This window comes from Phyllobates terribilis, unplaced genomic scaffold, assembly GCF_046119375.1.
Source record: "Phyllobates terribilis strain yellow unplaced genomic scaffold, ASM4611937v1 Scaffold_8__6_contigs__length_399053987, whole genome shotgun sequence".
NCBI classification, from domain to species: Eukaryota; Metazoa; Chordata; class Amphibia; order Anura; family Dendrobatidae; genus Phyllobates; species Phyllobates terribilis.
Genome location: NW_027362768.1, coordinates 338,381,396 through 338,409,143, shown reverse-complemented (window position 1 = coordinate 338,409,143; position 27,748 = coordinate 338,381,396). Strand labels below are relative to the sequence as shown.

General features: G+C 46.0%; 1 protein-coding gene across 1 annotated transcript in view; it reads left to right on the top strand.

Annotated features, from left to right (window-relative positions):
* ADAMTS9 (ADAM metallopeptidase with thrombospondin type 1 motif 9) overlaps nt 1-24,197 on the top strand; it is a 276,312-nt gene extending 252,115 nt beyond the window's left edge. Inside the window, exons 31-40 of the mRNA XM_073644685.1 lie at nt 11,068-11,238; nt 12,012-12,206; nt 12,414-12,546; nt 13,958-14,052; nt 14,157-14,251; nt 15,591-15,724; nt 18,567-18,658; nt 19,301-19,405; nt 19,573-19,668; nt 22,014-24,197. Of these exons, the coding sequence (XP_073500786.1) occupies nt 11,068-11,238; nt 12,012-12,206; nt 12,414-12,546; nt 13,958-14,052; nt 14,157-14,251; nt 15,591-15,724; nt 18,567-18,658; nt 19,301-19,405; nt 19,573-19,662 (1,110 nt within the window). The 3' untranslated portion in view covers nt 19,663-19,668; nt 22,014-24,197. The remainder of the gene's footprint in view (nt 1-11,067; nt 11,239-12,011; nt 12,207-12,413; nt 12,547-13,957; nt 14,053-14,156; nt 14,252-15,590; nt 15,725-18,566; nt 18,659-19,300; nt 19,406-19,572; nt 19,669-22,013) is intronic.
* Nucleotides 24,198-27,748: the final 3,551 nt, after the last annotated feature.

Genomic DNA, 27,748 nt, shown 5'->3' with positions numbered 1-27,748 from the left:
CCTGATTTTTTTTGAGCGTTTCTGCATCTCCCTGGCAGAAAAAACGCATGTGGATTGTACATGCGGATTGTACATGCGGATTGTACATGCGTTTTTCCTGCCAGGGACATGCGGATGTGAAGCGTTCTTCACTTGCATTTCCGCATGCGGGTTGACAAGCGATTTTAGCATCACTTGGAAAGTGCTTGACAACTTGGTCACACTATATAAATCCATGCAACCAGCATGGATTTATATAGTGTGAACGTAAAAGAATGGTAAAAAATAAAAAATATATACTTACCTTCTGATGGCCTGCCGACGTCAGCGGTCGCGTGACCCGTTACATGACTAAATGACGTCATGGCAGGTCCTTTTCAGACCATCGCGAGCTGCCGGCAAGCCAGGACGCATCGGATAAAGACAGCGGGGGCCATCAGAAGGTAAGTATAATATTTATTTTTTATTTTTTTATTTTTTCACAGGTTCTATTGTACCCGAGTCCGGAGGAGAGTCTCCTGTCCTCCACACCCGGGTACCATCCACACATTGAAAAGCATGGATTCTGCATGTACAGATGCAGTGATGCGGATTACATGTGTTCCAATGCAAGTCAATGGCGGCGAAAACGCCGCGATTCCGCAAAATAATTGGTAGTGCTGCGGATTTTTCCGCAATGATAATCCGCAGTGGAAATTTCCGCAGCATGTGCACAGCACATGCAGATTATCATTGTGGAACATGGCAGACCTTCTACCAAGCGTTTTTTAAGCGTTTCTGCAGCGGAATTGCCGCTGCGGAAACGCTTAAAAAACGCATAGTGGGCACACAGCCTAAAAAAAAATATTATAATTAATATTGTGCCAAATTAATTTCACGTGAACTATCACATGATCTATCACAGGGGATCATGTGACATGTCACGTGATACATCAGGTGTGTGTGTGTGGGGGGGGGGCCGCGCCTTCTAAACTGCCCGGAGCCCTTGCTACTCTTAATCCACCCCTGATCACACATGTACATTTCAGCTCTGTAAATCCGTAGAAGTGAATGGAGCGGTGCTCACACACGTACACTTCAGCTCCGTAGCTCCATAGAAGTGAATGGATCGGTGGTCAAACATGTACACTTGAGCTCCGTAGCTCCATAGAATTGAATGAATCGGTGGTCACACATGTACACTTCAGCTCTGTAAATCCATAGAAGTGAATGGAGCGGTTATCACACATGTACACTTCAGCTCTGTAAATCCATAGAAGTGAATGGATCGGTGATCGCACATGTACACTTCAGCTCCGTGGATCCATAGAAGTGAATGGATCGATGGTCACACATGTACAGGTCTGCTCTGTAAATCCATAGAAGTGAATGGATCGGTGATCACACATGAACACTTCAGCTCCGTAGATCCATAGAAGTGAATGGATCGGTGGTCACACATGTACACTTCAGCTCCATAGATCCATAGAAATGAGTGGAGCAGTGATCACACATGTACACTTCAACTCTCATAGACCCATTTGTAAAAAAAAAACATTTCTCACCCGCCAGTAATGAGTTAAAATTATTTTTCTTTTATAACACTTCCTACTGTTGGGGTACTCCTTTAAAATTCCAGACAACCTCTTTGAAATGGTTAAAACAATCCTTTTTTTCAATGCATAATGTAACATGTAACGGAGAAGGATTTGAGCTGTGGCTTCCAGACGATCTTCCATAGATCCTAAAAGTCAGTGATTAATTCCCACAAACTTCCAGTAATATCTTAGACGTGCTGTCGGTACACTCTGTGCTGCGCGCGCCGTGTGTTTGTGCTCAGATGCTCCGCACTAAATCAGAGGATCCGTAATGTTTATGCAGTAGTTTTATTCTACTTATTCCAAATGACATCCATGTAATTCACTCCGAGACATAAAGCCAATAGCCTGAGACCAAAGTGTCACTGAGCAGTGAGCTTCCGATGCTGATACTTCTGGAGAATCCTAGTGTCGCATACACATCGCTTACAAAATTCATCTCCTAGAGCAAAGAAATAAACGTCCAATTGTTTTTATTACAATAGGTACAAAATTTGGATCTCCTTTTTGCTATTGGAACGTTCCAAATCCATTGATTTCCATCAAATATACGCAGAAAAAAAAATCAGTATCCTGCAGTTGCCACTAGATGGAGCTCAGGAGTTAAATTTATGTATACACTTTCCATGGTGCTCCATTATAACCCTGTATGCAGTAACCTCTTAAAGGGGTTGTCCACCTTTAGGGACATTTTTTTTTTACTTAAATACATGTAATAATTTTAGCAATTGGTTTTCATTAACAATGTTGCACCTTTCGCCTTCAATTGCCTCTGTCTATTGCTGGCTGCAAAATGAGTTAAGGGAAAATCCATCAGTGAGCTCTCATTTCCCAGTGGGAGCGTTTATATACGGTACCCTTTTATCTGTCTTTCTCTGAGCTCTTCTCAGCTGATATATGACCACAGATCACATCAAAGCTGAATGTGCAGGAAAACAAAAGAGCCAAACGGTGCAAGATGTTTAATGAAACTGAACTGCAAAAATTATTTTAGCCCCAAATACATGCATTTAGGTTTAAAAAAGGTGGACAACCACTACTCTAGTGGCAGAAACTTTTTTTTATTTAGTTCTTGATATGTTGAAATCAATACTACAGATTTGAAAGATACTTGGTAGCTGAGGGTCATATTGGGGGATGTTGGTGTTGCCAAAAAAAAAGGGACAGAATCACACCTGAGAACTCCCCCAAAAAGGGTAGGAGTCGGACCACCCACTTTGGACAGGGTAATACATAGACATTTCTCCTTTTTGGACACAAACATCCCTGAATAACTTTGACGCTGCGCCTTTAGCTAAGAGCTTGGCGGATCCATCTGTGATCGGTGTCTCTGGTTTGTAAGCAAAATAGTAAGAGGCTTATTCAGACAATAATGTACTGTGCCCTATTGTTTCAGCTCTGTTAAAGTGTTACTAAAACTATCAATAATTATTCCTGGTTCACAACTTTTCCCCAAAAAATATGCAGTGGTTTTGTGATCCAGCCTCCAGTGTCCTGTAGTTTAGGATTTCAGTTTCGAGTTTCAAGCAGACCCCTATGTACATGAGTTTAATGACCCCATTTTTTGCTCACACTTCTTTGTATTTATTAGTTTATGGGGTTTGGTGCCCCATAGAATCTGTTGTATTCAATCTTTCCTTCCTCGGCATCACCGAAACCTGTCTCACCCCCTCTGACACAGCCTCTCCAGCTGCACTTTCGTATGCCGGATTCCACCTCTCCACACACCCCGCCCCAGCAGCAAGCATGGTGGAGGAGTTGGCTTTCTCCTGTCAGACAACTGCTCCTTCTCACATATCCCATTGCCACCCTGCGTTACCTTCCCCTCTTTTGAAGTGCACTGTGTGCGCACCTACTCCCCCTCCAACCTCCAACTGGCTGTCATTTACCGCCCCTCAGGGCCAGCCACCACCTTCTTAGACCACTTCACCACCTGACTACTCCATTTACGCTGACATCCCCACTATCATCATGGGTGACTTCAACATCCCCATTGACACTTCCCTCTCAGCTGTCTCTAAGCTCCTATCCCTCACTTCCTCCTTTGGCCTCGCTCAATGGTCTTCCGCAGCCACTCACAAAGATGGCCACGCACTGGACCTCATCTTCACCCACCTCTGTTCCCTATCTAACCTCTCTAACTCACCTCTCCCTCTTTCTGACCACAACTTACTCACATTCTCTTCCCTCTCCTCTCCAGGTCTGCAATCCCCCATCCACAAACTTGCATACCCTCGCAGAAATCTCAAACACCTTGACCTACACTCACTCTCTGAATCCCTCCTCCCTCTTACAGACATAAATAAGTTCCTTACACGATGCAGATGCTGCTGCTTTATATAACACCATAACAGCTGCAGCTCTCAATTCGGTCTCCCCCCTCACACATACCAAAGCTTGCACAATCAACAGGCAACCCTGGCACACCAGCCTGACTAAAGACCTGAGATGGACTTCCAGAGTTGCTGAACGGAGATGGAAAAGGTCCCACTCCAACGAGCACTTCATCACATTCAAACAGTCCTTCACTACTTTCAAGTCCACAGTCACTGCAGCAAAACAAACCTACTTCTCATCGCTCATATCCTCCCTATCTCACAACCCTAAACAGATATTCAGTACTTTCAATTCTCTCCTCTGTCCCCCTGCTCCCCCTCCATCCCCACTCATTTCAGCTAAAGATTTTGCCTCATTCTTTAAGCAGAAGATTGACAACATAAGGCAAAGCTCTGGCCATAAGTCCCCACAGCCCCTTCTCATAACTACTCGACTCTCCGCCTCCAAAACCAGCTTTTCCGCTATCACGGAAGATCAGCTTTCCTCTTTACTCTCCAAGACACATCTCACCACCTGTGAACTTGACCCAATCCCGTCCCACCTCATCCCAAACCTCACCGCAGTCTTCATCCCAACCCTAACCCACCTCTTCAATGTGTCACTAACAACTGGCGTCTTCCCCTCAAGCTTCAAACATGCCTCGATCACATCCATCCTCAAAAAGCCCTCCCTTGACCCATCCTCTCTGTCTAGCTATCGTCCCATCTCACTTCTCCCCTTTGCCTCAAAATTACTGGAACAACAAGTCCATTTTGAACTGTCCTCCCACCTCTCCTCCTGCTCCCTCTTTGACCACTTACAATCTGGCTTCCGACCGCATCACTCCACTGAAACTGCCCTGACTAAAGTCACCAACGACCTACTGACCGCCAAATCCAAGTGACACTACTCTGTACTCCTCCTCCTGGACCCGTCTTCTGCTTTTGACACAGTGGACCATTCACTCTTACTACAGACTCTCTCATCTCTCGTCATCACAGACTTGGCCCTATCTCGGATCTCCTCATACCTAACAGACTGGACATTCAGTGTCTCCCACTCACACACCACTTCCTCATCTCGCCCCCTATCTGTTGGTGTCCCCCAAGGTTCAATTCTAGAACCCCACCACACACCACCTCCTCATCTCGCCCCCTATTTGTCGGTGTCTCCCAAGGTTCAGTCCTAGGGCTCCTGCTCTTCTCCATCTACACCTTTGGCCTGGGACAGCTCATAGAGTCTCATGGCTTTCAGTATCACCTCTATGCTGATGACACACAGATCTACCTCTCTGGACCCGATATCTCCTCCCTACTAACCAAAATCCCACAATGTCTGTCCGCTATTTCATCCTTCTTCTCTGCTAGATTTCTAAAACTTAACATGGATAAAACTGAATTCATTATCTTTCCACCATCTCACTCAACCCCGCCAACTGACCTATCTATCAAAGTCAATGACTGTCCACTCTCCCCAGTCCTGCAAGCTCGCTGCCTTAGGGTAACCCTTGATTTTGATCTCTCCTTCAAACCTCATATCCAAGCCCTTTCCACTTCCTGCCGACTCCAACTAAAAAATATCTCCCGGATCCGCACATTCCTCAACCATGAATCCGCAAAAACACTAGTACATGCTCTCATCATCTCCCGCCTCGACTACGGCAATCTCCTGCTCTGTGGCCTCCCTTCTACCACTCTCGCACCCCTCCAATCTATCCTAAACTCTGCTGCCCGACTAATCCACCTGTCCCCCTGCTATTCCCCAGCCTCCCCCCTCTGTCAATCCCTTCACTGGCTCCCCATTGCCCAGAGACTCCAGTTCAAAATCCTAACCATGGCATACAAAGCCATCCACAACCTTTCTCCTCCATACATCTGTGACCTAGTCTCCCGGTACTTACCTGCACACAACCTCCGATCCTCACAAGATCTCCTGCTCTACTCCCCTCTTATCTCCTCTTCCCACAATCGCATACAAGATTTCTCCCGTGCATCCCCCTACTCTGGAAGTCTCTACCCCCAACACATCAGACTCTCACCTACCGTGGAAATCTTCAAAAGGAACCTGAAGACCCACCTCTTCCGACAAGCCTACAACCTGCAGTGACCACCGCTCCACCATACCGCTGCACGACCAGCTCTACCCTCACCTACTGTATCCTCACCCATCCCCTGTAGATTGTGAGCCCTCGCGGGCAGGGTCCTCTCTCCTTCTGTACCATTTGGCGACTTGTTTTTGTTCAAATTATTGTACTTCTTGTTTGCTATGTATACCCCTTTTTTCACATGTAAAGCGTCATGGAATTCATGGCGCTATAATAATAAATAATAATAATAATAGTGTACCCGACTACGAAATTCTTAGCTTAGGACCCTTTAAAGGGTTGTCTGGATTTCTGTTGGTGATTTTCTTATAGAGAACACAGGAACGCTTGGCCAAACGAGCGCTCCCATGTATGGGAGACATGTCCAAGATGGCTGTCAGACGAATGTTTGGCCAAAGCTTACTTTGGAAGACAGCTATCTAGTGTGTTTAGGGCCTTAAATGGGTTGTCCAGTCTTAGGGTACAAGTCTGCAGTCACTCTAGGTGACTGCCGACTTGTGAAACCTCACAGCGCGCTCACTGCGTACTGTCAGGATTCTCCAGTGCTGGCGTCAGGAGCAGGCGGGTGCGAGACCACCGCAAATATGCAATTTGAATACATGCAGTGATGTGCTGACTAGACTTTATCTAGGTTGGACACGTCTAGTCGGAATGTGGCTAGGAGTATGCATGTCGCATACTTGCAGTCCATGACTGCCCTCTCCTAGCGCCGACACAGGAGAATCCTCACAGTGCACAGATGACTGCAAACTTGTACCCCAACGTCGGACAACCTCTTTAAGAACCCATAAACATTAGATGGCTGTCTTCCGAATTAAGCTTTGACCGATCGTTTGTCTGACTGCCATCTTGGACGTCTCTCCTATACACAGGAGCTCTCTTTTTTACAAGTGCTCCTGTGTTCTCTTTGAGAAAGTCACCAACAGATATCTCTGCCGACAGTTTATCTCAGGAAGAACAAAGCGATCGGCAGTCCACAATCAGTCATGCCTGATAGACATCTCCTCCAACAATCAGATGGCCGGCGCCCCCATACACATTAGAGTGTCGGCTGAACCCATCGATATTGGCAGGTGTGGCCGACATAAGTTTTAGGGGGTTTTAGCCAGGGTGGACAGCAACTACAAAAAGTGGGTGACGCTGTGGAGAACCCAGCATCCTTGGAAGTCTATTTATTTCAACAGCCACCATGCATTACTTTTTTTCCCCTGTGGTGGCACTGCAGGAAAATAGAACACTTGAAAATCCCCGGCCAGCTTCAGAGCAGTGCTTACAAGCTCTAGTGGAAAGAGCTTGTAAGCACTGCCCACTTTCATCCACTCAGCAGAAACCTAGACAACGAGCAGTAAACTATAAAATTAAAAATAACTCCATTCTTGAGAATAAAGAGGATTTTTAATGACAAGTAATTTGCAAAGTTGTTTGATTGTACAAGAACTTTGTAATTTTACCCATAAAAGAACACAGGAATAACCCTTTAATGGTGTACCACAGAGCTAAAGAGCATCTGTCTCCAAATTTCCCAATACAAATGGATTATATAGATCTCTTACACCTGATGAGGCCAGTGTTCTTACTTTGGAAATCCACGTGAACATGGCTATATAATCCGTTTTTTTTAGTTTGGTATTAAAATGAACATTTTAATATCAGGATTATCTAGCTATTCTGACATTGTTTTAAGGGTAAGTACTTCAGTCTAATCAGGTCTAAAAGATGTTTTTAATAATGCATGAAATTTGTATCTTGACAAATCTGCTTTAAGTAAACTCTGATGGGTCTCCTTAGCTTTATCTTTATTCTCCTGACTGATGGGGGTCCCAGCAGATATAGCAGTTGCTCACAGCCCCTGGTGCTGGAGGGGACGGGAGGGGGGGGGGGGGGCAAAAAGGCCAATAAGTAGACACCAGTTTCAGTGGTGGACCCCTGTGCAAGAACATTATATGGACTCTTTGCAGTCCAATAGTTCTGCTCCTTGCTGCTTTTTCGTAGGAAGGGGCCGCTTACCTCTTGGACCCCTGTGCGGCTGCACCAATGATATACGCGCCCCTGATCATTGTAATAAATGGTAGGACTGGTGCCAAAGACACACTTGGTATTGAGGAGCTCAAACTGCTTGCTGATATATGCCATGCAAAGTGCCAAGTCGAGATAAACGCCCCCAGACCTTTATTACACCTTCCCCAAAGTTTGCAGTTGGTACGGTGCATTTGCCCACTAAGTATTCCCCTGGCATCTGCCCAATCCAGATGTAACCATCAGACCGTGGGGTGCTTCTCTCCATACCGCTGACATTTGGCATTGCACACGGTGATCTCAGACTTGTGCAGCTGCTCAGACACAAAAGGCCAATCTCCCTACCAACCTGTAGGAACGGGCATCTAATGCCAGCACCCATCCTACGCAGATTGGACGTGGCAGACACATGAGGTTTATTAAATGTAAGGGTCTCACATATTCCTAGATCAGACGGTGCATCGAATATTAATCATAACCGTAGTCGTTGCTGACGTGTCTTCAGGACCGGTGGCTGCTTATCTCATTTATTAGCGCACAGTCTTCCCTCTATATCACTTAGCAGCTTAGAGAGCGTCGACTTTATTTCTGGAAAGGCTGACTTTGCTGTCATTGGGTCTTTTTTTTGTGTGTTTTAACATCTTGTCATTAAACCAGCTTGCATTCGTGATCTATAGACTTCTAGCAACGTTCTGCATCCCCCTAAGGAGCTCATTTATTTCTGCTATCACTAAAACAAAAAGCAGAGTTTGCCATCTAGTGGTCAATACCGTGAACTGCACAGCTGTATGTATAACTAAAATACCTAAAGCCGGGCGCAGACCTATGGAATTAATAATCTGATGCTTGGATGATGCGTTCCCACTAGTGGGACAGATTTGCACTCCAAAGACATACTGATAGGGAATATAGATTGTGAGCCCCAATGGGGACTGGGATGATGATGTCTGCCCATTTCCATCCATATGAGCTAATATAACATCCATAGTCACAATATGTCATAGGGACGGAAGTGATGACATTATGTCCAAGGTGATGTCACCGCAGCGGTCAGCACTCGACTTTATTAGGCACTAGAGCTGATTTGGTAAAAATATTTAAATATTATGTTATCTTACACCCAAAAAATCACTCCAACATGCCATTCAATGACTACTACTCCATCTTTAGCAAGCGGGGGCAGGTCTTAGTCTTTCCACTTCTGCTCTCCTGTCAAACTACATACAGGCAGGGAAGCCACTGGACAATGTATGCTTGGAATAGAGGGAAGGTTCCTGCAGCTGTAGTGCTGGCAGAATGCTGAAAAATGACAGGAGCAGTACATGTTTGGAAAAGAGGGAAAGAAAGTCCCTGTACCTGTAGTGCTGGCAGAATGCTGGGGAAAAAAAACAATGTATTGCAAATTACAAAGCAAATAATCTGGACATATTAGAATGAAATATTCACCACCGAAAGCAGTTTCACCTTGTGAGGGGGGAGGACAGCAAGACAATGATTTTCTACAAGCAGCGGAGTAACTTGAAGCTTGTAGGACCGTCACCCACTGCAAAATCCTCAAGGGGGCGACCAATATCACTGTTTTTGAATAGTCTTTTTCTATGGAGCAGAGGAACACTTTGGCGTCCCTGTAATCTCCAGGGCCCGGGTGCGATTGCAACCCCTGTTTACGTTCCTGCTTTCAAGTATATATGTGGACATATATCAGATGATCCTACCTTTTCTGTAAGTTTTGAAAGTGTTGCATTCGCCTTTAGTATTTTCCTGCGCAGCCAGATGACATAATGGTTTGATTTATTATGGGAAGATAGCTACATTAGAATACAGTGTTCTGCTTCTAATTGGCGACAAGTGGGGGGGGAGAGTCGTTCACGCTGTCAATGAAGTTTTGGATGGTAAGAAATTTCCGTTGTATAATAGAGTACAAGCGTGGATAATGGCTCCGTAAAATAGTTATATGCATTTTACTGCCGCACATATGGAATTCATTGCAAGTGATACAGGTAGATCAATCCAATGTCAGGGCGGTGCAACAGTGACACACGGTGGACAGAGGTGGATCTGCAGGACACCATAGTATCTTATACCTGTGGATGTAGTGGAATACAATCACACTCTCCCACCTAGGCTCTGAAATTTGATTCACATCAAATACATTTACTGCAAATCGAATCTGCTCAGAAGGGGTTAAAAAAAAAGCATTTCTCCTCTGCCTTCCCCATAGCTGTCTGCCTTCCGCCAGTCCTACAATCGGCTCCTCTGCCCTCTATCTGTCATCTTATTTCTAGGCGTCCATCTTCACTAGGACCAGTATTAAAAGGCTCATCCACCTTTGGAGATTATTTTAATTGCATGTTTTTGGTGCTCAAAATCATTTTTTGCCATTGGGTTTCATTACACATTTTGTAGCGTTTGCCTTTAACAGACTCTTTGCTTCGAGGCACTTTCAACTTTGATGTGGTCGGTCTCAGAATGAACTCACTGACAGATTCTCAGTTAAAGGGAATCTGTCAGCTGTTTTTTGCTATATAATCTGAGAGCAGCATGATGTAGGGGCTGAGACCCCGATTCCAGCGATGTGTCACTTACTGGGCTTGCTTTCTGTCATTTTGATACAATCACTGGTTTCTCTATTGTAGATGTAGCGGAGCTCAGAATAATGAGCTCTGTATAACCCCGCCCACACCTCTGATTGGCAGCTTTCTGTATACTCTGTGCATAGGCAGAAAGATGCTAATCAGTGGTGAAGGCAGGATAAAACATAGAGCAGAGGGACTACTCAGCACAAGACAACTAGTCTTCTAGTGATAATCCCTTGCTGATAAAACACTGATTTTACTGAAACAGCAAAACACAGTCTAGTAAGTGATACATCCCTGGAATTTATTTCATGCATTATTCCACAACATACATTATGCATTGTCCTGTTCGCTCTGGCGCCCCCTTGTGGATTTTGTATGAATTGTCATGAGCATATTTTTCTTTTCTTTTTTTTTTTACAGGAATAACTCCCCTTGGTCTCTATCACATAATCATTTAGTAGTAATTTTGAGCTCCACAATTATTATTTTTTTGCAGTGCAGCAAAACTTGCGATGAAGGATTCCGCTACCGAAAAGTGTACTGCACCAATGAAGAAAAGAAAGAAGTCCCGGCCTTACATTGTGATGATACCAACCGGCCATCTGACGTGGATAGCTGCAACCTACAGTCTTGTGAATACATCTGGATAACCGGGGAGTGGTCTCAGGTACTAGCAGCGGCATCACTTAAAGGGAACCTATCGCCTTCAACATGACGTCCAGTCTGTGGGCAGCATGTTACAGAGCAGGAGGAGCTGAACGGATCGATATATATATGTCTGTGGGGGAAAAAATAGTCTGACTATTAATTCTTGCATTTAAACTTGCTTCTCATGGTGCTAGGAGTCCAGTAGGCGGGGCTACTTAGTGACTGACAGTTAAAGCTGCCAATCACTGACAAGGACCTCCCACTGGACTCCTAAGCTCAGAATGAGAGTTAAATGCCTGAATTACTAGTTACATTAACTCTTTTCTTACAGATATCTATACCAATCTGCTCAGCTTCTCCTGCTCTATAACATCCTGACGCCATGTTTAATGTCACAGGTTCCCTTTAATTCCATGGCAGCATCATATGATTTACACAGAATTTTAGGAGATCAATTCGTTCAGTCCTAGTAATTGCTTGTATTCCCCATAAAATAATTAGTTTAAAGCACCCTGAACTCTTAAGTTGTGTTGTCCCTCTCTTATTCCTCCTGGAAATGTATGAATAAATTGACAACTGGGTGTTACCATTGCTTCTGTGGGTCTCTACACGGTATTGATTGGATGGTGGCAAGACTATTTACGGACACATCTAATTAATAAAGGGCAAGTTGTTCATTTCCAGGAAGAGTAACTGAGGAAACTGTAATTTTATGGGGAAATGCAAGTGTGTCGACAGTCCTGATTTTTCTTCTTCTATCTCTGGTTGATGGAAAACCTTTTGCTTTCCCAGTGTTCGGTGACATGCGGGACGGGCTACCGGCAGAGGCTCGTGTCGTGCAGCGAAGTGTATTCGGCCAAGGATCATTACGAGTACGGCTACCAGAGTTCTGCCAACTGCCCGGGAACCCAACCGAACAATGTGCAGAGCTGCTTTTTAGGAGAATGCCCCGTTATGGCTTCATGGAGGGTCGGCAACTGGGGCAAGGTAAGTACAATACACCGCTGGGGTGAGGACAAGAGCGCATGGATGCCACGGGGTCCTTGTAAAGAGGGGTAAAAGTTGGCAAACACCAAGCCGCTGCCAAAACTTTTCTCTTTGTGGCCTGCTGGCATCCATATTGGCACGAGGCGCAGATATCCATGATACATGGTGTTCCACTAATTCTTACCCCCTGTCCTGTTCTGTCCGCAGTGCTCTGTTACCTGCGGAGCTGGATTTGTGCAGCGCTCCGTGCAGTGCTTAACCAACGATGACATGCCCAGCAACATGTGCCCGATGGACACCAGACCAGAGGAGAAGAGGCCGTGCTACAACCCTCACGACTGTAAGCAGATCTCATTCACAGAGCGGTCCACTGATTGTCTGGAGCTACCACTAGGGGGAGCTCTCGAGTTTAATATATGACTCTATGCAGACAGTTCCACCTAGTGGTGACACAATTGAATTTTTCTATCATCTATAGCTCTGCATGAAAAAGATTGAATATAGAGTATCTCAAATACCAAAAAGCAGCCATCATATAAACTGTACATGGTCCTAGAGTCCAGGACTGAGAAACTGATGACCTATTCTGACCATCAATAGCTTGTCAGTGGAGGTTCAACACCCTTCACCCCAATGATCAGGGGTTACTAAGTCCTGTGGCTGCCGGAAGACCTCAGTGTATGGAGCCAGAACACTGCAGCCCTGTACTCAGTCTAGTGGCCATTCTGGGCTACTGCAGCACAGAATGGGAGCTGAGCTGCAGAACTGTGGCATTATAAGGCATTATAGTGGAGACCACCAGGGAGACTGATAGGTCACACAATGCTCTCTGGGAAAAAATATATGCAAATTTTCTCTCATCCAAGAGAAAAGATAGCTCACTACTGCCATCTAGTGGAGCCAGTTTGACGGTTTAACAAGTCTTGCAACCTATTGAAGGAAATGTAGCTAAAACATGGCTACTTGCCTTAAAGGGGTTGTTCAATATTTGGGTATTAATGACCTATCCAATACCAATCTGATATCAATAGGATATGTCATCAATATCTCTGTCCTGGACAACCCCTTTAAGACTGCCATAGTAGGAGCTGCTGATCACTGTCTGATTTGGGCCATAGAGTCAGTTTTATGAAGTCTATTCCCTAATAGGGTATATGGAAATCGGATGTCCGAAAGGGAATATTCCCAAAATGTTAGTAGGCTGGGAAGACCAGCTCTCAGCTGCTGAGGACTGGTTTTATTAGGCTGGGAAGGGACAAATATCCAGGGACCTTCCCAGCCTATTAATATAAGGTCACAGCTGTCTGCTTAGTCCTTGCTGGTCATTTTTTTATGGGTCCCCCATTTTTAATAACCAGCAAAGGCAAAGCAGACAGTTGTGAGCTGATATTAATAGACTGGGAAGCTCCATGGTTATTGGACCCTTTCCAGCCTAATTAGACCAGCTCATAGCTGTCTGCTTTTCCTTAGCTGGTTAATAAAAATAAGAGGGACCACTTGGCTTTTCTTGTGGGTCATACGGACATACGGTCTGTGTGAACATGTGGACATGTGCGCAGCCCCATAGATTTGAATGGGTCTACGTGTATAAGTGTCTCCAGTACGTGTGAAAACTGTCACCACACGTACCGGAAACACTGAAGTGTGAAGGGGGCCTAAGACAGCAGCCACGTTTTTCTGTTCTCGTACGATCTCTTTACACCATTCATTTTATAGGATCCCTAGAATAAAACAATTCATCTATTTTTTAGGCGATTTACCACAAAGTTGTCAAGAAGTGAAAAGACTCCGGAGCATCAGCGAAGACGGCGAACACTATATAACCGTGCAAGAAAAAATAATAAAGGTGACTTCATCTATCAGCAGCGCATTTCATGATGTTCTATGTTTTCCATTATTTATAGACGGCCGCGGGCGCGCTCACACCAATAACGATTGGTTTTCTTTCAGGTTTATTGTTCCGGGATGCAGTCAGACAGCCCTAAGGAGTATGTGACTCTCATAAGTGATGAGGCAGAAAATTACTCCGAGGTGTTCGGATACAGGTGGGATTGACATATTGTATTGTGTGCCGCACCGACATACCGGGGAGTTGGGATCTTGGCGTTTTTTGTTTCCGGATGGGGAATTATATTTTATATCTTCAACAATTCACAGAACTAATAAGAAGAATAAGACACAGATGGAGCCACATCCCCACCCGCCATGACATACCCACAGTCACTGACTCCATGTTTCTTTACACTAGTGACTACCTCCATAGTTGGAGAGATTTGCGCAAAATTTATCAGGCCTCATTCAGACGTCCATTTATTTTTTTTGGTACATGAAAAAAAAATAAAAAGAGCCCATTTTTCATCAGTGCTTGGTCCGTTTTTACCATCAGTGATTTTTTCGAATGCGAAAAAAAAGTCTTCTCCGACTCATTAATATTATAAACGAACATCTCGGGGGTAACATCAGGAAGCAAAAACTTGCTGGGGTGATTTTAATCCATGACTGGGATCAAAAACAGACATATCTCACTGGATGTGTGAACAGCTCCATAAAGTATAATTGTTACGTGTTCTACCCCTGAAAAACACAGACCTTGTACATGAAAAACAGGTGTCTGAATAAGGCCTTAAAGGGATTTCTAGTTTTTTCAAGTTGTGCTTTACTCATCCTCTCTGGGTCCAGCATTGAGTCTTCACCGCTGCTTCTGATATCTGTCATTGTCTGCAGCGCTGACATCACGTTGATGGCGCTGCAGCTAACCGATTAGCTCAATGCTGAAGTTGACACTGACAGCACTGAGCGCACTGAGTGGCTGCAGTGCTGCGATGCATGCAGACCACACTGGGGAACTTACCACCAATTATATTGGCAAGTTGTGCCCCCAATCGTACCCAAGAAAGCCCCCAAACTGTGTGCAACCACCCATTAGCAGACAGAGTTTTTCAGGCCGGACAGCCCGCTGGGGATTGTGTCCAGTAAAGTGGGCCAGTCCTGGCAAATGTGGTCCTCTTGGTAAATATCCGCCTGTATCCCAGACCCGTTTCCAATCCTTACATACCTGCCTCTGATTTGTTGCTTTGAGGAAATCCTTGTACTGTTCCCTGTACCCAGGTACCCGTATTCTTTAGTCTTCAATGAACTCCTGATATAAACACCTCCATCGGGCCCCCCTTACTCACAGGCCCCACAACGGCCGCGTGGTCTGACACTAATAGAGGCACGCCACTGGCTGGGGTCTCCTGAGGGAGTGGGGGCCCTGGGCACATGCCCAATTTGCCCCACCCTAACGCTGGCTCTGCTAATCATAATATGCATATATATGGGGTGGTCGTATATAAGCTTTATGCCCAGCTTCATATAAACGGTATTTTTGGGTTTTTTTTGCAGATTACAGAACCCCACAGAATGTCCGTATAATGGGAGCAGGAGAGAAGACTGCCCATGTAGGAGAGACTACACGGCCGCCGGCTTTTCCACCTTCAGTAAAGTGAGGCTGGATCTGGCGACTTTACAAGTTATAAGTGAGTGCATGTAATGTACAATGTAATGGCGGGGGCACTACATGAGGGGCTGCAGGCACAGAGCAAGGGGGTACCGCAGGTATGATATTAGATGGTACCTGGGACTGTGACAATGTTAGGTGGGACCTATGGGAACAAAACAGGAGAGGAACTACAGGGCAGACACAAGATTGGGGGCTGCAGCAAGACCTTTACTGCGAGCAGCAGATATGAGGGTGGAGGCACAAAATACCTATTAGTGGAGCCCGAGGGGCATCAGACACAGTATTAGGTGGCTCCGCTGGAAGCTCCGAGGTACAGAATGAGGTCGCAATGGTAGCAGAGGTAGTAGCAGCTACTGGAGCAGCACAGCGGGCACATTATCGGGGAACAGTAGCAACATCTATAATATACAGGGGCACCAGGGGAAACAAGCACAGGATTAGGGGTCAGCTCAGCACCTATAATAATAGGCATCAGAGCAGGCGCAGCAGGTGGGGCAGCACAGCAGATGCGCAGCAGGTGGGGCAGCACAGCAGATGGGCAGCAGGTGGGGCAGCACAGCAGATGCGCAGCAGGTGGGGCAGCACAGCAGATGCGCAGCAGGTGGGGCAGCACAGCAGATGGGCAGCAGGTGGGGCAGCACAGCAGATGGGCAGCAGGTGGGGCAGCATAGCAGATGCGCAGCAGGTGGGGCAGCACAGCAGATGCGCAGCAGGTGGGGCAGCACAGCAGATACTCAGCAGGTGGGGCAGTACAGCAGATGCCCAGCAGGTGGGGCAGCACAGCAGATGCGCAGCAGGTGGGGCAGCACAGCAGATGCGCAGCAGGTGGGGCAGCACAGCAGATGCGCAGCAGGTGGGGCTGCACAGCAGATGCTCAGCAGGTGGGGCAGTTCAGCAGGTGGGGCAGCACAGCAGATGCGCAGCAGGTGGGGCAGCACAGCAGATGCTCAGCAGGTGGGGCAGTACAGCAGATGCCAAGCAGGTGGGGCAGCACAGCAGATGCGCAGCAGGTGGGGCAGCACAGCAGATGCGCAAGAGGTGGGGCAGTACAGCAGATGGGCAGCAGGTGGGGCAGCATAGCAGATGCGCAGCAGGTGGGGCAGCACAGCAGATGCGCAGCAGGTGGGGCAGCACAGCAGATGCGCAGCAGGTGGGGTAGTACAGCAGATGCGCAGCAGGTGGGGCAGCACAGCAGATGCGCAGCAGGTGGGGCAGCACTACAGATGAACAGCAGGTGGGGCAGCACAGCAGATGCGCTGCAGGTGGGGCAGTTCAGCAGGTGGGGCAGCACAGCAGATGCGCAGCAGGTGGGGCAGCACAGCAGATGCGCTGCAGGTGGGGCAGTTCAGCAGGTGGGGCAGCACAGCAGATGCGCAGCAGGTGGGGAAGCACAGCAGATGCTCAGCAGGTGGGTTAGCACAGCAGATGCGCAGCAGGTGGGGCAGTTCAGCAGATGCGCAGCAGGTGGGGCTGCACAGCAGATGCTCAGCAGGTGTGGCAGTACAGCAGATGCCCAGCAGGTGGGGCAGCACAGCAGATGCACAGCAGGGGGGGCAGCACAGCAGATGCGCAGCAGGTGGGGCAGTTCAGCAGGTGGGGCAGCACAGCAGATGCGCAGCAGGTGGGGCAGCACAGCAGATGCTCAGCAGGTGGGGCAGTACAGCAGATGCCAAGCAGGTGGGGCAGCACAGCAGATGCGCAGCAGGTGGGGCAGCACAGCAGATGCGCAAGAGGTGGGGCAGTACAGCAGATGGGCAGCAGGTGGGGCAGTTCAGCAGGTGGGGCAGCACAGCAGATGCGCAGCAGGTGGGGCAGCACAGCAGATGCCCAGCAGGTGGGGCAGCACAGCAGATGCACAGCAGGGGGGGCAGCACAGCAGATGCGCAGCAGGTGGGGCAGTTCAGCAGGTGGGGCAGCACAGCAGATGCGCAGCAGGTGGGGCAGCACAGCAGATGCTCAGCAGGTGGGGCAGTACAGCAGATGCCAAGCAGGTGGGGCAGCACAGCAGATGCGCAGCAGGTGGGGCAGCACAGCAGATGCGCAAGAGGTGGGGCAGTACAGCAGGTGGGCAGCAGGTGGGGCAGCACAGCAGATGCGCAGCAGGTGGGGCAGCACAGCAGATGCGCAGCAGGTGAGGCAGCACAGCAGATGCGCAGCAGGTGGGGTAGTACAGCAGATGCGCAGCAGGTGGGGCAGCACAGCAGATGCGCAGCAGGTGGGGCAGCACAGCAGATGCGCTGCAGGTGGGGCAGTTCAGCAGGTGGGGCAGCACAGCAGATGCGCTGCAGGTGGAGCAGCACAGCAGATGCTCAGCAGGTGGGGCAGCACAGCAGATGCGCAGCAGGTGGGGCAGCACAGCAGATGCGCAGCAGGTGGGGCAGCACAGCAGATGCGCAGCAGGTGGGGCAGCACAGCAGATGCGCAGCAGGTGGGGCAGCACTGCAGATGCGCAGCAGGTGGGGCAGCACAGCAGATGCTCAGCAGGTGGGGCAGTACAGCAGATGCCCAGCAGGTGGGGCAGCGCAGCAGATGGGCAGCAGGTGGGGCAGCACAGCAGGACAAATACTGGGGCAGTAGATGGATCTGTAGTGATGAACATCTAGTTCAGACACAAAGGGAAGAAAGCAATCCACCACATTCAGAGAAGTCGTCCATATCACCACCAAAACATTTTCCTCACCCCGGGGGCAGTTGCTCCAGTTACATGAATAAAGCCGTCATTAGCCTCTCATCCCATAGTATCTGTGTGACAGATCCGCCGCAGAATATCTCTCCATCCTCTGCGTTCAGTCATCCTGTCATTATCACTTTTCAGCCGCTACACATGTCGAATCGATCTGTGCTTTCCCTCTCCGCAGCCACGGATCTGCAGTTTGCACGTACTCTTGATGGACGACCCGTTCCATTCGCCACAGCAGGGGACTGTTACAGTGCGGCAAAGTGCCCGCAGGTAAGAAACCATAGTCAGGAGGACAAAGCGCACATTTCCTAATCGTACTGTGTCCAGAGTAGACAGGAGTCAGTGTTACATTCGCTTTATTATATTGGCATGATGGAGCATAAGAGGAGTATGTGTTGTCCGTGCAGAGGGGTACTGTAGGTGATCCAGCATAGTGGGGTCTTCTAGGGTCTGCAGTCCACTTTTGCTCCCTCCATCTAAACATTACATGCACACGCAGCCCGCCAAAACCGTCTGGTAACGGCCGTTCTCTTGTGAGACGAAGAGAAATCAAACATGTCCGACTCCTCTTTCTGCTGACATCTGCTCTTGGGGGAGAGTTGGGGTGAAAAGTGATGATCCATACTAATTGGAGTCTCATCAAAATCGGTGGGTTCAGTCCTTTTAAAGGGTTGCGCTTTAGGAGTACCCCACTCCCCAGGCTCTCGGGACACTGAAGCTGGTGGGATCCGGCAATCCGCCCAGCTTTGGAGCAGCTCTTACAATCTCTATTGCAAAGAGCTTGTAAGCGCTGCACTCCTCACCTAAGATATCCCCCACGTCCTGTATGTCTGGTTCTTTTCAGACAAGGAGGGTCTGAGGGTGTTGTAATTTTAGTATCACATCTGATACATCTTATTATTTTTCCCATAGGGTCGTTTTAGCATCAACCTTAAAGGAACTGGTCTTTCTGTATCAGAAACAACTAAATGGATGTCACAAGGCACCTACGCAGTGACGGAAATAGCCAAATCACCCGTAAGACCCCACGTTTTACTATGTTTTATATGATTTAGCGACTGTAACGCACCAATCACACAGGACAGGATGAATGTATGCTGTTATCTGAGATTGTGATGCGGATTTTAGCGACAGCTGCAGGTAAAATCCTATTATAACGATATATTATTGTCTTTAAATTTCAGGATGGAACCAAAGTCACAGGGAAATGTGGTGGTTATTGTGGAAAATGTATTCCGTCCTCCGCTACCGGCCTCCGTGTTCAGCTGGTGTAGAAACTGGTAAGGATGGGGAGTGGGAAGAGACTGCGAAAATGCCCTTTATTTCAAGTTGGAATAAGACTCCCCAAGACTTCATTTTGTTGGTGACACCAACAAGCCACTCTGCCATGGCCAGGGCATATAGATACAGGACTAGGGCAAAAAACTGAATATTTGCCCAAAGTGAAGCAAAGCCTAACTATAATTCTGGTACTCATCAATTGCACGTTACTTAGTAGTATGTCTAGTACATTTATGGTATATCTACAGGATATGCCCTAAATCTATAGAGGATGTGAATCCCACCAATGGGACCCTCATCTGTCTCCAAAACAGGCCATGACGGTCACTGCCATCATTGGAGAGGTGGTCGTAATTACCATTTATTTGTAGGTGACAGCTGACAGCAGAGCATGACACGGCCCTGTCCTCATGATCGGTGCGGGTACCATTAGAGGGACCCATGTCTATAATAAATCTATGGCATATTTTTGTGGATATGCCATTCATGCACAAAATGGGAATACCCCTTTAAATAGGCCATACACATGAGATATCAGCCTGAAGGCCATTGGCAGAGCTCTCTAGAATATGATGTCTGTGGTGGTCTCAGCTTCAAAGTAAGCTGGATCTACACATATACCATATACATCAAGTCTATGAGCAGCTGTCATACGCATTAAGCTCCACTTACACTGTATGATTATCATGAACGAGCGCTCCTACCATCACTTGTTTCATGATGACCATGAAGTCTACTGTAAACAGGCTGCCGATCACCCGCCAAACGAGCAAAACCCTTGTTTGTTGGATGAAATGTTCTTTTATGCTGCAAAAAATATCATCATATGGGCGGCCATTGTTCTCAGCAGCACTAGTCCTGTTCACTCGGAATGATGTGCTGCCGAGAACAATGGCCCCCCATATGGGTATCTGAAGCTCGTGTGTAAACAAGCTACTAAACGACCACCCAACGGCAAGCATCTTGACTTTCTTTTAACACTGCACATCGTGCAGTATGAACAAACTCTTAGATGAATCCACCAATTTTCCTGGGACCATCCAATATGTATGAGGGTGTCCTAATTTACCCTCAATGGCAGATGTTGGGGGAAAGAGGAGAGATAAGCTGGCACCACAGGTGACTTCCGGCCACCTAATCCCTCTCTCCGGACATAACCTGATGGGGGAGAGTTGGGAGGTCACCGTTACACTAGATCCTAGATGTCAAACTCTGGCCCGTGGACTAAATCTGTCCCGCAGGGTGGTTATATTTGGCCCGCAACACCAGAACCTCTACCTCTATGTGGGGCTATTATACTGTATGGAGGACTATGTGGGCCCATTATACTGTATAGAAGACTATATGGGGCCCATTATTCTGAATGGAGGACTATGTGGGGCCCATTATCCTGTATGGAGGACTATGTGAGGCCCATTATACTGTATGGAGGACTATGTGGGCCCATTATACTGTACGGTGGACTATGTGGGGACATTATACTGTATGGTGGACTATGTGGGGCCCATTATACTGTATGGTGGACTATGTGAGGCCAATTATTCTGTATGGAGGACTATGTATGGCCCATTATTCTATATGGAGGACTATGTGGGGCCCATTATTCTGTATGGAGGACTATGTGGGGCCCATTATACTGTATGGTGGACTATGTGGGGCCCATTATTCTGCATGGAGGACTATGTGGGGTCCATTATTCTGTATGGAGGACTATGTGGAGCCCATTATACTGTATGGAGGACTATGTGGGGCCCATTATTCTGTATGGAGAACTTAGTGGGGCCCATTATACTGTATGGAGGACTATGTGGGGCCCATTAAACTGTATACTTGTTGGCCCGTGACTTTGTCCAAGTTTTTCATTTTGGCCCTATGTGTTTGAGTCTGATATCCCTGCACTAGATGATTGGCAGACCACCGAAATTTGTGTTTCGACTGACTTTTATCTAATGTATATTGGGACCTTAAGGTGCCCTCACACCTTGGATAATGGTTGGCAGAAGCTATATCTCCTGACTTCTCTATACTTGTACACACTCGTCCAAGCAAAAACAAAAAGATCAGGCGTTGTAAATCCACATGCCCATCAGTTCATGTATCAGGGGAGAGTCAGGTGCCACATATACATTAGATGGTCTGTCGCTCCTTCCGAAATCAATGGATTTGAGTGACTTTAATCTAACATGGATAGGCGTCCTTACTCTTCTCTCACCATTGAGAACACAACCAAGCAATTATATGTAAGTACTGGGGCAGTTTTTATTGCTCCAGGTGACCCTAGACCGTCTGTGGATATCTCATGACAAACATGAACTGATCCTAAGTTCTTCTTTCCTTCTTCTAGGTGCTTTAAATTCAGAAGAAGTCAGAAATTCAGATGGATAAACACTCGTGTTGCAATACCTCTTCCTCCGCGTCTGTACATGTGTCTATAGATTGTATACCACGTGGTGTATAGAATAATATTTATGTCTGAGGTTATTTATTTTAATATTTTGTGTCTTGTTAAGCCCTCCCCTGCGGGACGTGACTCCGGGCTCTCACCTGTCCGGAGCCGTCATCAGTGAAGCGGTTCGGCTGCTTTTATTTTTTTTTTTTATTATTTTATTTCTTCGTTCCACTTTTGCAGTCCATCCACTGCATTTTACGTTCTCTACATCATATGTAGCGTGTTGACATGAGTGATGCTTTATCACAGGTCTCTCAGCCGCCCATCATTTCTCCAGTTGGCTGACGAGCCTCCGGTGCTTCCCAAGTATTAGCAGCGTATACTTGGCATTATCCATAAAATGTTCATAGGATGAAATATTGTAAGGATCCATGATGTGTCAGCTGTCAATCAAGGTGGCCAATCTCCCATTAATTACAAGAACATTGGTTCCTACAAGTCTAGATTTCTGTGAAACCTTAAAGTCCATTGAGCCTTTTATAAATTTTCTTGTATATTTTCAGGATGGACATCACTTAATCCTATATTGGGGGGTCTAAATTACAAGGTGACCTAAGTAAATTACAAGGGGACATATTTTTACAATATAACGTTATTGTCACGCAAGGTGTAGGAAAGACTAAGTGCAACACGAAGGGAAGGGGGGAAAGGGGGCCCAGACTCTATGGAAAGGGGGTAGTGGAGACCTCCTAGGCTGACCTTAAATCACCCTGTCTCCCCTAACATCTCTATATTGGTTCCGCACCAATTGCCGCACAGGAACCTCGCCCTGTCTTTCCCTGGCGTTTGGCCCTGGCTAAGGAAGGGAGGGGATGAGCGCTAGTCGATCCCCACTGACAACTAAAGACAACAAGGGGGAACAAACAAGGGAAGATAGCTTAGCTTTAGTCGACTACAGAGAGATGAACACATGTCCTCTTAGCTCCAGAGAGAAAGAAGTACTGCTCTTGCTCCGAGCCTTCACAAGGGGTCATGTGAATACCACCGGCACCTCCCTCTAGCAAAGAGCAGGTATTTATACACCCAGGTCAGGTGTTAATTAGCAAGAGGAAGGTAGCCACTGGGTCCTAGAGAAACAGCTTCTAAGAAGGTGTCTGCAATGCCAAACAAAGAGATCTACTGCAACCAACTGCAGGGCGACTGTCTGTCACTTCTGACACACCCGTGACAGTTATTTCTGGAAAACCTGTTTGAAAGGGTTTTCCACTTTTGGCCAAATGATCAGATACTGGTAATAAACCACAAACAGTACTGGCCCTCCTCTGTCCAGCACCAGCTCTCTTTACTGCTCCTGTGTCTGCATTTTGGCTGCAGCAGTGATGTCAAAAGCGCACATCACCTCTGCAGCCAATCACTGAGCTCAGCCGGTCTATGTCGGCAGAACCACTCAACTCAGTTATTGGCTGTAGCAGTCATTAGTGCCACTGCTTCAGAGAGTTGACACTAGATTGAGGAGGGTGAGCATTATCGGTATTTTTTTTTTTTTACTAGTATCCGATCCGGCCATCTTAACCCATCAAGGTCCAGGTTAAGATGGCTTAATTTTACTGTCGGTCTATGGACTGCAATGCCTGGATTGACCATGGGTCCCGTGACCCAAACTAACAGCCTTATATATGGCTGTAATTTCGGGTCAGGAGACCTGCCAAACCCATGGGTCAATGGGATCTGTGACCCCTCAGTGTAACATTGGTGCCCACTAGTGAAAATCCTTCTCCTACTTACCAACTTTCCAATGCCCCAAGTCAGAACATTTAAAGGGACCACTATCTATAGATGTAGGGTCATAGCTACAAAGACACTTCTCCCTCAAGAAAAAGTCCACCATGGGGCCGTCAACCTTCATCACGAGGTCTACTTATTGTCCAGGTACTTTCTGAAATGTACCGAATGAATCATTTTAAGGGGAAATGCCAAGTATACCCCGTCCTATCTCATGTCAGTCGGTCACTTGTATAATAACTTTGTAAATTCTGTATGTGTTTAATGTAATATTTTATATTAAAAAAAAAGGGAATTATTTGCACTATGAGCTGAAAGTAAACAACAATGGTGCCTTTTATAGATAAAAAAAAGAAATATCTTTAGAAATATTTATTGAATTAATATCTAAGAATTAAATATTATTATTTTATGTATTTGTAAGGAAGTTACGATAACAAATGTACTCGAGAAAATGATCATGAACTATGTTGGAATGTTTTTTTATACATGAATTGTTGCGTGCCATCGAAACTGAATAGAGCCGGTCACCAAAGCATTTACCAAGGGATACTTGACGTTTGCTCTATATGGGCAGAAGCTACTGGACCTCAAAATCTCCAACAGGACCCCCAACTATCAAAATTGGTCTTCCCATATTGGCCAAATGGACATTTTGTGTCTACTAGACCTCGGGGCCCATGTGAGACTGCAACCTCTGCACCCACTATGGTAATGCCCTTGTTTTGGAGACCATGAGGAACCCAAACTGGTTCTTCGGGAGCCGCACATCAGGTCTTCATATATTGGGTGCTCTCGTCCTTCAGCTCACTCTTTTTTTTTGTCCATCATGTTTGCCACTTGTCCCACATTTAGGGTATCTCATCTCAATTTTGGTGAAAAAAAAAAACAATATTGAGGTTTATTATGTTTTTTTGGGCAGATTAAAGGTGCAGTCTTTTAGTAATTACCCTATTATAGCGTTTTGAGTTGGGACAAAGTGAGGCCCCTAACATCGTCTCTCTCTGGAGGACCCGGTGCTTCCGTCCATTTCTCTGACAGACCATTGATTTTTATTATGTAGCATGCAATACCTTATTTCCCCTGTGAGGGTGCTGTAGGGTAATGGAACACTTGGAATAAACCTAATCCTGTATTATATCTATTGATCAGTGATTCTATGCAAAAGTGTGAGCTGCTAAACCAGAAGACACGGACAGTGGGTACAGAAGGTGCAATGGACCCACGGGACCTCACCCCGGACATTTAAGGCATATCCACAAGATATATCAAAAAATATCTGATAGGTGCAGCTCTAAACTCTTGGACCCAAATCTGTCTTTTGAGGATAGGGCCTTTTCTGTTGCTGTCTCCATTGACTTCAATGGGAGTTTTAAAAGATTCTGAACTTCCATAGAAGTGAATGGAGACAACCTTGAATATGCAGCCACCTCTCCATTCACAGTGGCGCAAGATGGGGCCCATTCAGCTATAAAGTTCCTAAATGGGAATACCCCTTTAAACATAGATACACACGTGGTCAAAATTGTTGTTACTCCTCATTTAATGAAAGAAAAACCCACAATGGTCACAGAAATAACTTGAATCTGACAAAAGTAATAATAAATGAAAAATCTATGAAAATGAACAAATGAAAGTCAGACATTGCTTTTCTGCTTCAACGGAATTCTTTAAAAAATTAACCTCATGAAATCGGCCTGGACAGAAATGATGGTTCTTCTTAACTTAATATTTTGTTGAACAACCTTTTGAGGCAATCACTGCAATCAAACGATTCCTGTAACTGTCAGTGAGACTTCTGCACCTCTCGACAGGTATTTTGCCCACTCCTCATGAGCAAACTGCTCCAGTTGTCTCGTGGTTGAAGGTGGCCTTTTCCAGACGGCATGTTTCAGCTCTTTCCAAAGATGCTCAATAGGATTTAGGTCAGGGCTCATAGAAGGCCACTTCAGAATAGTCCAATGTTTTCCTCTTAGCCATTCTTGGGTGTTTTTAGCTGTGTGTTTTGGGTCATTATCCTGTTGTAAGACCCATGACCTGCTTCTGAGACCAAGCTTTCTGACATTGGGCAGCACATTTCTCTCTAGAATCCCTTGATAGTCTTGAGATTTCATTGTACCCTGCGCAGATTCTAGACACTCTGTGCCAGATGCAGCAAAGCAGCCCCAGAACATAACAGAGCCTCCTCCATGTTTCACAGTAAGGACCAGTGTTCTTTTCTTGATATGTTTCATTTTTCTGTCTGTGAACATAGAGCTGATTTTCCGTGCCAAAAACTTCCATTTTTGTCTCATCTGTCCATAGGACATTCTCCCAGAAGCTTTGTGGCTTGTCAACATGTAGTTTGGCAAATTCCAGTCTGGCTTTTTTATGATTTTTTTTCAACAATGGTGTTCTCCTTGGTCGTCTCCCATGAAGTCCACTTTGGATAAAACAATGATGGATGGTGCGATCTGACACTGATGTTCCTTGAGCTTGAAGTTCACCTTTAATCTCTTTAGAAGTTATCCTGAGCTCTTTTGTCACCATTCGTATTATCCGTCTCTTTGATTTGTCATCAATTTTCCTCCTGCGGCCACGTCCAGGGAGGTTGGCTACAGTCCAATGGATCTTACATTTCTGAATAATATGTGCAACTGTAGTCACAGGAACATCAAGCTGCTTGGAGATGGTCTTATAACCTTTACCTTTAACATGCTTGTCTATAATTTTCTTTCTAATCTCCTGAGACAACTCTTTCATTTGCTTCCTCTGGTCCATGTTGAGTGTGGTACACACCATGTCACCAAACAGCACAGTGAGTATCTGTAGCCCTATATACTGGCCCACTGACTGATTACAAGATTGTAGACACCTGTGATGGTAATTAGTGGACACAACTTGATTTAACATGTCCCTTTTGTCACATTATTTTCAGGGGAACCATCATTTCTGTCCAGGCCGATTTCATGAGTTTCATTTTTTTTTTAAATTCTGTGGAAGCAGAAAAGTAATGTCTGACTTTCATTTGTTCATTTTCAAAGTTTTGTAATTTATTATTACTTTTGTCAGATTCAAGTTATTTCTGTGACCATTGTGGGTTTTTCTTTCATTAAACGAGGGCTACCAACAATTTTGACCACGTGTGTATATATCAGGAGAGCTAAGATCTTTTAAAATAACCCATAAAGATACGTCCCCAAATATGCTCCCCCGTAAATGACTTTCTTACCAGCATTGATACTCATCTTACGTTTTCTAAAAAATCATAAGTAGTCATTCTCTATCTAGATAGATCTATAGGGGTTGTTCACATTCACTTTTTCCATACCCGTAACCAGAGGTAAAACTGGTAATCAACTATCCTCCATGGGATACGTAAAGGAGACCTGTCACTTTCCATAAATATGTAATTATATTATCTGTAGTAAATGCCATTGTTCTCCTGAATCTGGCGATGTGTAGCTGAACTGGAGACGTTTTCTGCTCCTGTGTGAATACACCTGTATAAGTAATGTAATATCAAGAACAGACGCCAGCCATCCCAGAGTAAACCACAACCATATGATCAGTTTAATGAAGGGGCCACGCTGCCACGGATCAGCACAATCAGGGCACAGAAGGTGAAGTGTTTTGTAGATTTTTTAATTTCCATAATCCCTGGTTCCATCCATGTATCCAGCCAAGTATCGAGAACTATTAGGCCAGAATTTCTAATAAGTGGTTTTTTTTTAAGTCTAAATTTTTATACCTAATTTTGGATTATCATTTTGTCAGTGTTTTATATAAAAATAAAAAAGCCAACGCTATTTTTGTATGAACGGCATTAAATTACCGTAAATTCCTATGTGTTTTGTTCAGTCCTATTGTTCTCTTCATGCACTGTATCTCTACAATTAAAGGGTTGGTATAAATTATATTAATTTCAA